The sequence below is a fragment of the Macadamia integrifolia genome, chromosome 7 (assembly GCF_013358625.1).
Source record: "Macadamia integrifolia cultivar HAES 741 chromosome 7, SCU_Mint_v3, whole genome shotgun sequence".
Classification (NCBI taxonomy): Eukaryota; Viridiplantae; Streptophyta; class Magnoliopsida; order Proteales; family Proteaceae; genus Macadamia; species Macadamia integrifolia.
The window spans coordinates 7663596-7672904 of record NC_056563.1 but is presented as its reverse complement, the minus strand read 5'-3'; the positions used below and the strand labels follow the sequence as shown (position 1 = coordinate 7672904).

The window sequence follows — 9309 nt, the reverse complement described above, 5'->3', positions numbered from 1 at the left end:
TATTTTCCAAGCCTTCTGTTCTTTTGAGGTTTGAATCTCCTATTGGAACAATGGCCACGCAATCAGATAACGATCCCCAATCCTTACTGAAACTATTAGAATTCCACTTCATAGTGGCTTCAATACTTCTTTCACTTATTTGGGTAGGAATTTTTGTGTGAGGTGGCCGTGGCTTCCACTATATCTATCCATGCCGCTTTGCTGGTCCACAACATAATGATTCGTGGCATGAACAAAGTTCACAATTATCTGACGTTAATAACCCCATGACTGAAATTTGAAAACAGAGGAGGGAAGGGTATTTGAGGAAACAAAATATAGTTCTTGTCAGTGTCACTGTACCGACTTGTCACTCTTGCTCTCAAGACTTGGGCGACTACTACGCCTATGGCATTTAAACCTCCAGAAGAAAGAGCAGAAGAGAGCTTTCGTAGCTTATAAATCTTCCTCTCTCTTCCTCTCTCTCTCTCTTCGTTTGCCTTTCCGTCTGCAACTAAGAATGGAAAATCTCTCTCTGTTTCCCTCAAAATACCTCTTATTAGGCTCTTTGCCAAACCCTAGTGGCCTCTCGAGCAGACGCTTCTTCGCCCTCCCCCAGCCATCTGGAAAGATAAGAGAAGGCACACCCAAAACCAGAAATTTTGTTTCAGCTCTTGGTCAGAGCAGTTACGATGGCTCAGCCCGAAGACTTCCCAAAAAGGGTACACTCTTTCTAAATATATAATTAATTGGGTCTGGTTTATTGATTACCTGTGGCGATAAATGGTTTCAGTTTATATTCCAGTATCAGTTTTATGCAAAAGGAGATGTTTAACAATGAAACCATCTCGAATTCTACTGCGTTTTGCTGGAAAGTATATTTAACAGTCGATTTTAAGTGTAGCAATGAGACTATTCTATTATTTATTGATATTTGGTTGATAGAATGGGGATGATTCATATGGCATTCCAAGAGTTGAATGATTTCATAATAGGTGGGAATTAAATATGGGTTTTGAGAATGCTTATTTGTATTTTGGATAATGCAGCTTTATTGGGGAATGGGTTTGAAGCCGACAGTTTAGGACAATAAGCCTTTAGAATGGGGATTTTTACTTGTTGAAAATTATAGTTGACTCTGTTTTGGTGGGTGCAAATTGAATTTGTTTGCAGTAGGGAGGACAAAATAGAAAATTTTACAATCTGATTATAAGATGATAGAAATAAAAGTTTAATGTATTATCATGGAAACATACGAAGTTCGGTATCCAGTTTCACTATTCTACAATGTTTGAGTTGCTTCCATTTGGAAATCCTCCATTTTTTCAGTGGGGTACTGATTTCAACTAGGTTGCAATCTTTTCGAAGATCACATATAGATGGTAAATGGCAATTCAAAGTTGTTCTTAGGTGGAAAAGAACCTGACTCCGGTCCAAGATTCAGCTTGCGGATGAGTATCTGAATGACAAAAGACAGTTGCAATCAATTTACTATGAGCTCCTTCTTCCCGTGATATCTAGCAGACTAGTAGACCAAATAGCCAAATAGCAAGTTAAATTAGAAGTTCAAAACTGAGTTCTGACAATCATGAACAATATATCAAGCTCAAGACAGAGTTTGAAATATCAAATTCCTGGAAGTAAGATTTTCAAGAGGTTCCATGAGGTTGAAAACTGGATGTCAACAGCGTGAATATTCTAACACTACCACTCTGCATGTTAGTTCATAATTCCAATATATCTTAGTTACAGGTAATATTATTAAATAATTACTAACAATAGAAAAACAAAAAATTCAACATTAAGTGAAGGACAAAGAACACCAATAAACTGCTTAGAAATTTGAAAAAAAACCATCAGAAAAAACTTGTATATCAACTGTAATAATCCACACAGCAAGTCAGCAATTGAGATTCAAACTAAACAGTTCATATTGATAACTCAGAAAAAATTATCGTTAACAACTCTAACAGTGCCTTGGATACTGAGGGAACCTCCTTTTACCTATTTTGTTAGAAAGGATGAAAGAAGAAGAATAATAAACAAATCGATTAATCAGTTACAGAAAAATGCAGGAGGGAAAAAAAGAAAAAAAAGTTTGAGTGATGGACAGCTGGACTGATGGTGCCAAATAGGAAGGCTTCTAGAGGCTCCAGTTGGGGCTGTTAGAAGCTGCAAAGGGACTGGTTTGATGGCCCCAAGAGGGCTGGTAATTGGCTGCACAGCTGGCCCAAGGTTGGCCCAGATTAGGCCAGATCCGGGCTGGTTCTTTGGGTGGTTCGATCCATCTACATCATTTTCTACCTGCCATGTCCAAGTTGAATAACAAAATATTCTTTATAATATCCACAGTGGATGTGACTTTCTTCATCATGTAAGAAGGAGCTCAAATCTACCTATCCGTGGCCTAGGATTTTCTTCAATCTTCAACTTAATGTAGTTCTTTCAAATTTTAATCATGCACAAATATAAGCCAAGGCCCTGACTTGAACTCTTAAGTAACCTATTTTGACTCATCAACTTTGAATAGAAGAGATAAAGAGAAAAAACGTTGGCTACCAAACTTACTCATCAGACTTTATACTTCAGCTCATTAAAATTGTAGCTTATATCATTTAAAACCCCAAACTGTAAGGCTACACGACCAGCCATATTTAATTATTTTTCTCTTGGACTGTGTGCTTTTCTAAGGATCACATAATTGGTGACTCTCCTGTGAGGATGATCATGCACACTGCAAGGCTTTATAGGATTCCCTAATGCTTGTTGATTTGCATTAGTGCATGCACACATATGGCACATGTGATTGTTTTCTGCTCCTGAGTGAATTATTAAAAAAAAAAAATGAAAAATCATACTCTACAGTGTTGGAGAAACTAGGTGTGGGCAGCAGTGAAACATCTTCAGTTTGCATCAATCCTCAGCCTTCTGTGCCACCCCCTCATCTTCCATGTAAATTTTTATACTTGTTATTTTATTGATGATACAAGTGTATAATTCTCTTTATCATTGCCATGGATCAAATAATCTTCTTAATCTTCTGATAATATTTCTAGAGGATCTCCTCTCTTCTGGATCGGAGTAGGCATCGAACTCTTTGCTTTATTTTCATGGGTGAGAAGCTTAATGATCAGTTGTATTCTATTTGTTCTTGTATCATTAATTATCTTTAGATGTAAAATCCTGTCTTATTACATCTGGTGTCTTTTGTCTTTTTTTATTCTTGCTTTATTTTAACAACCTGAATGGTATGTACCAGGTGGCAACATACTTAAAGGTGAGTGTGATTATTTCTTTAACCTTGTTGCGAGGTACGCCCGTGTCTTGGTGAGTTTTATTAATGTTCCATCAAATTTCTTTGTGTTAGTAATGAAAAAAATTAACAGATAAGAGATGTAACACAGTTAATGATTGCTGCCTAACATCTTCTATAGAATCTTAAATGCTACATCCGTTATTGCAGAGTACAAGCATTAGTATTGTTGTAATAATGGGTTTCAGAGAAAGTTTCAGATTCCAAATGGGGTCGTTATATTCTAGATCTTTCTCTCCATTATTATAAATAAAGAGGGCTAGTGTCATATTTGACACAAGTCATTACCCCATCCAACATGGTGTCAGAGCCTTTTGATCCAAAGGGTTTCCTCCCATCTCTTTCTCTTCATCTCTCTTTTTCTGCTTCTCTCTCTCGGTGGTAGTTCCTCAAACCACCAAGGGAGTCACTAGCCTCCATCTCCTTCTTTCCTGGCTCTCAGACTCTTTTCTACAATGATCTGACTGACCCAGTCCCATCTCCATCGACTTTTTCAGCAGTTTTCCCCTGAAATTGATTTTTGATGCCAGGGTGCTTTTTCCCTGCTTGATGCTCTGATCATCTTGATGTTGGTTGCGATTGGTGCTCTTTATCCTTGTAGTATTATGCTCTAGCAACTTTACCTTCTCAAGACTTGTTTCAGAGATCTCCCCTAAATCGATTTGTCAGGGTTTTTCACCCTTTTTCGAATTTTGGGTTTTTTATTCCAGGTTTTTTTCTTGATTTTTGGTAGTCTTTTTGGTAGTTTTTTTTTGTGCTTTTTCTACCTCTGGATGGTGCCTCTTCCATTAGCAAAGCCCCCCGTTGAGTTGCAACCATGTCTATCTGCTCTTTTGCTTCTAGTGGTGGAGACACATCAATCCTTCCCACCTTTTCTTCTTGTGCTATCAAGCTTGATGGCACAAACTACCTTATGTGGTCATGTTTGATTTGTATCTCCATTAAGTTCCGTGGCTATTATGAGTACCTCACAGGAACCACGAAGTGTTCGACCACATGCCTTGAGATTGACAAGTGGGAGTGTGTCAACTCTCTAGTTATAGCCTTCCTTGTCAACTCCATGTAGCCAAAACTTTCATGTGACTATCTCCTTTTTAACTCTGTTGTGAAGATCTGGAAGTATGTCCAGGATATTTATTCCCAGGCGGGGAATGATGCTTAAGTCTTCAAACTACGCTAGATGGTTCGTGACCTGAGGCAGAGAGGGCTCACATTGTCATAGTACTACTATGAGTTGAGTTGGACTTTTATGAGGAGTATACTCCTACCACTCCTGTAAATGTCATTGGATTTTAGAATTTGAGAGGACAAGATTTGGGTCTATGACTTTATAGCAGAACTGAATGTGGAGTTTGATCAATTGCGGTCCCAGGTTTTCAGCTGTACTCCCTTTCCTTCCTTGGATCAAGCCTATGTTGTGATCTAACTTGAGGACAACCATACATCATAGCTGGCCGAATAACTGTCCTGTAAAATTTTCCCTTTAGCTTAATAGGCACTCTTTTGTCATATAGCACTCCTGATGCACCTCGCCATTTCATCCACCAAAATTTAATCATATGGGCAACATCATCTATGTCTCCCTCTTTAATAGTATTGTTTAATATTAAATTTCCATTTGTTTAACGCAAATCAAATGAATAGATATTTTTATTAAAAAGGAAGACAAAGTATGTATATCATACACTAGTAGAGGTTGGACAACACCAAAATTTTTTACCGTAGTTTGTTGTTGTTTTTTATGTTCTGACCTTACATTGACCTTTCCCACATTCGCATAATCTTAACTAATCCGCCCACATGAAAAAATTACAAGTGTTTTTCGGACACTTGTAATAATCTCGCCCTTTATTTGTACCCGAAATTGTTTTAGAAATAATACAACTACCTCCGCATGAGTCACATTTAGGCTGTGTGTGGTAACGTTTTTGTTCCAGAAACGACGTTTCGTGTCAAAAACGGAAATTTCACTTCTTGTGTCAAAATGTCCTTTTTTTTTCTTTTTGGTGGGAGGTGATACTAATGGTTTGCTAGGGTTTAGGGCAGTGGAGAGGAATCTTGGTTTACATGTGTGGTTATGTATCTAAAGCTAAGCTTAACCTAGATGTCAAGTTGCGGTTAAAGGGTTTGGATTTGATTTTTTATTGTTCTGAGTTTAAGTCCTTTATTTACTTATTATATTATATTTTGTTATATCTTATATTATGGGCTTTTCAAGTTAAGGTGAACTAGTTGGTTGTTAGTTAAAGGCCTTTATTTTATTGTTATTATACCTTCTTTATGTGCTTTGCCTGTTATAGTGGATTAGTTGGTTCACACTAAGAGATGGGAGTAGCAGTCAACTGAGTTGAGAAAATTCAGCCACTTTGTAATTCAATGTTGAAGTGATGAAAAACCATGTTCCAAGATTTTGATCGAAATTAGTGAAATATTTCACTTTCGACTTGTTTGGAAATGAAATTCTTGGTGAAAAGGAACGCAATATTTTGGTGAAATTGAAGGCATCCTTGGGGTGATCTCGTAGTTCCTACGGGGTGGAGACGATGGGGTCAGACCATGGATTTTCCTTCCTTTTGCCGCATTTTGAAGAGAGATAGTGCATCAAGATGTTCGCAAGGGCCAACTTGATCCTCTTCCCCAGGGTTCCCAGATGGGGGCAACCCTAGTTTTGGAGAAATGACTGAAATGATGTAGTGACACATGAAGGACCAAAATTCGACCATCTTTTGCTCACTTCAACATATTTCAATAGAAAGACTATAGAAATGATGGAAAGCGCTCCTTAGGGTCAATTTGGATCAAAATGTTAATTTTCTCTGCTATTCTCTTGTGATTCACCCATTGTACAATTTTTTTAATTATTCTAACATGGACTGCTTGGTACCATCTAATTTTCAGAAATAGTTCTAGCCAAGAAAGTAAGAGTTCTTTTGCTCCTCTAAAATGATGTTGGGTCTTCAATTGTATTACAAGCTTCCAAAATAAGCTCTGAATGGATGAAATTCCCTTAGGCTATGTTTGGTGTGAGGGGAATCAAAGGTGTTATAAACCAGAATCTAAGTAATCAAACCAAGAGAAAACAAAGAGAAAGAGAGACTACCGAACTTGTGTGTTGGAGGCAGCCTGCAATAGTGAATTATTACCTATCGCAGGCTACTCCTATATGTAGGGAAATAAACTTGTAATAATAAGCTAAGCTCGACAGAACTGAATTGCCCGTAGAGCTTTAACAAAAAGGAAGGGAAGTGAAATTTTCGTACTTAAAAAAGAAATGTGTGTAATCATTACCCCGTGTGACTATATCGTTAACTTCAAATCACATTCCATATTTGGTTATAAAATTTCACTTTATTTTGCATCCAAAACTCTTTACTATAATATGTAAAATACAAATTACATGTAAAATGTATCATTGTTAAATATGGTTAAAATAATTCAGTGGTTTCTACAATCACATTGGCTCACATGGGGTAATGATTATAAACATAACATTTCTTTTTTAAATATGAAAATTTCACTTTCTTTCCCTTTAAATTCTCCTTGCAACCAAATGGAGCCTTAAATTGTAGCTTTCAAAGAAATAGTAAAAAGACTATTAAGAAATTTGAGCCTTTTGGATAGGCATTCTTAAGACTCTTGGTGGCGCACATACTTTCTTTTAGGTGCTTATATAATTATTTTGCAAGACATGGTGCAGAGTCATAAGACTATAATCATGGTTCTACTTGAGCCACCATCGATCTTGGACAAAGCCGCCCGAATAGCTTTGACATCCATTTGATTATGATCCGTCATCAAAATTTCTTAGCATGCTATGTTTGTTCTATTGTCTTCAGTAGCATGATGGTTGGTGACAAATATGTTCTCATGAACCTGCATTTATTTTTTTCCTCTTTAGAGTTATTAAATCAAGTGACTCACATTTCCTTCTCCTTGATTTTTGTGTACCTTCTATTCTACAGACCAAATTGGTCTTACACCTGAAGAAGTCATTTCAAAAATTATGGCCAACCCTGAAGTTGCTATGGCGTTTCAAAATCCAGGAGTGCAAGCTGCCATCATGGATGTATGCAGCTACTTAAAGTTGTTAAGATCATCCCCCCCCCCCACCCCACCCCCACCCCCACCCCCACCCCCCATTCTCTCCCTCTCTCCATGTGAAACTTGCTGACCATCATTTACTTTTGCAGTGTTCACAGAATCCTCTGAGTGTAGCTAAATATCAAAATGAAAAGGAGGTGAGCAGTTAACTCTTGCTGTGAAACATGTAAAACAACCCTATTAGTTTAGATTGAATGGATTTTATTCATAGCAAATGTCCTGGTTGTTAATCCAGTTGTTACTTATTGTCAAACCTGGTAAAATATATGGTGTATGGGCACTATCTACAAGAAAAACTCCATTTCTGGTTTAATTCTGGAGCTTTTATGGACAGTTCATGAAGACAACTATAGTATTGTAATATTTTTTTTATGACCATTTTCAGCTGACTAAGAATCAGATTATGGTTTCCTAACTTTCCTTTCTTCACTTCACATTATGGCCATCTTTTTTGCATCAGGTTAAGGATGTTTTCAACAAAATAGCAGAACTCTTCCCTGGGGCGACAGGTTCATCTTGATTTCCCCAGTTCTTCCAGACCAAGTATTCCTGCCCTACTTCCGCATTTCCATGTGCCGAGGTGCATTTTTCTCTCATGACACCAGGTGTTAAAAGAAATGTGCACATTTCATATTGTTTCTGGATGTTCTGATGAAGGTGGCTTCTTCATTTGCTGATCCTCCTTGGTTTCTAAATTGTATTTATGCACCAAGTCTTGGTTGTGCAGTTGAATGCACTACCTGGTAGCAGTGCTAAAGGTGTCCTGTGTATCTCATTTGAAAATCAAACAGATGCATCCATCTTACTGTCTTAGGCTGTACTATAGTCTATGCTTCAAGTTTTTCTGTGATTGTGATAGCACAAGTTTTTCTGATTTCTGTTTGCATTCGACAATCCATGTGAACAGCCATTTGTTTGTATTACAAATCCTTCTGTTAAAAGTTCACCTCATGTCATGCTTTACATTTGAGCTAATGGACTGTCCAATCTAAACGAATGCCTGATTGGGAATTTATGAATGGAAAGCTAAGTTAAACTACAACAACAATTAATTAGTTTTATCTCAATTGAATGGGATCGGCTACATGAATCCATGCAAGATAGAGTTAGAATAGTAATAGTCAAAGGAAAAGAAAACAACAACAATTTAGTAAAATCTCACCTAAATGGGATCGATTACATGGATCTTTCTTTGCCCACTAATAAGCTTTATTCGAGGTCATATTTGGGATTAGATTTAAACCATGCATGTATTTCCTTACTACTCATATGGTCATTTTAGTTTTCTCTAGCTCTGTTTGTTGGTTCTTTGAAACTAAATCACATCACTCTTCATTATTGGTTCATCCCAAGGCCCCATTGAACATAGCCATGTTATCTCAGATAACTTTCTTGGGGTAACTCCCAAATCAACTCTAATGTGGTCATTCTTTACTTTATTTTTTCTAGTTTTGCAATACATCTATCTCAACATCCTCATCTCTACTGTAAATACTTAATCTATATAGCGTTTCTTAACTGCTCAACATTCTATTACATATATCATAGTTGACCGTACAACTTTTTATGGATTTTTCCTTTAAGCTTTAAAGAGATATGTCAATCACACAACACTTCAATCGCACAGCCCAATCTCATCTATCCCACTTTAGTTCTATGTGAAATATCACTTAAATATTATATATTCAATAGAATTTTAGTAGAAAACATCTCCATATATATATATATATATAGGCAATTTGGCCTTGTGCCTACTCAGAGGAGGCATAATAACTGTCGGTCCCTTGTGAAATACGGAAAGACGGAAATACCTCTCCTTTTGATGTTTTCGTGCACTCTCCCACTGGCCTAAATTGGCAGAGGTGCTACACTACCTTTTAGGAATCATCACCTTTTTTTTTTTTTTTTTTGGTTCA

The 9309-nt window shown here is 37.0% G+C and overlaps 1 protein-coding gene across 10 annotated transcripts; it reads left to right on the top strand.

Annotated features, from left to right (window-relative positions):
• The first annotated feature begins 355 nt into the window (after positions 1 to 355).
• On the top strand, positions 356 to 8339 carry LOC122083534 (protein TIC 40, chloroplastic-like). 10 transcript variants are annotated; one of them, XR_006141672.1, is made up of 7 exons: positions 356 to 701; positions 2845 to 2931; positions 3036 to 3093; positions 3239 to 3306; positions 7255 to 7358; positions 7483 to 7530; positions 7854 to 8339. XR_006141672.1 is itself a non-coding variant. In XM_042651376.1 (7 exons), the coding sequence occupies exons 3-7, from the start codon at positions 3090 to 3092 to the stop codon at positions 7911 to 7913; spliced, it is 234 nt and encodes a 77-aa protein (XP_042507310.1). In that variant the 5' UTR covers positions 356 to 701; positions 2845 to 2931; positions 3036 to 3089; the 3' UTR covers positions 7914 to 8339. The 10 variants fall into 10 exon arrangements, 9 of the variants coding, with proteins under 9 accessions (XP_042507310.1, XP_042507302.1, XP_042507306.1 ...); XM_042651376.1 differs by having other exon boundaries at positions 3239 to 3256; XM_042651368.1 differs by lacking the exon at positions 2845 to 2931 and having other exon boundaries at positions 3038 to 3093; positions 3239 to 3290.
• Positions 8340 to 9309: the final 970 nt, after the last annotated feature.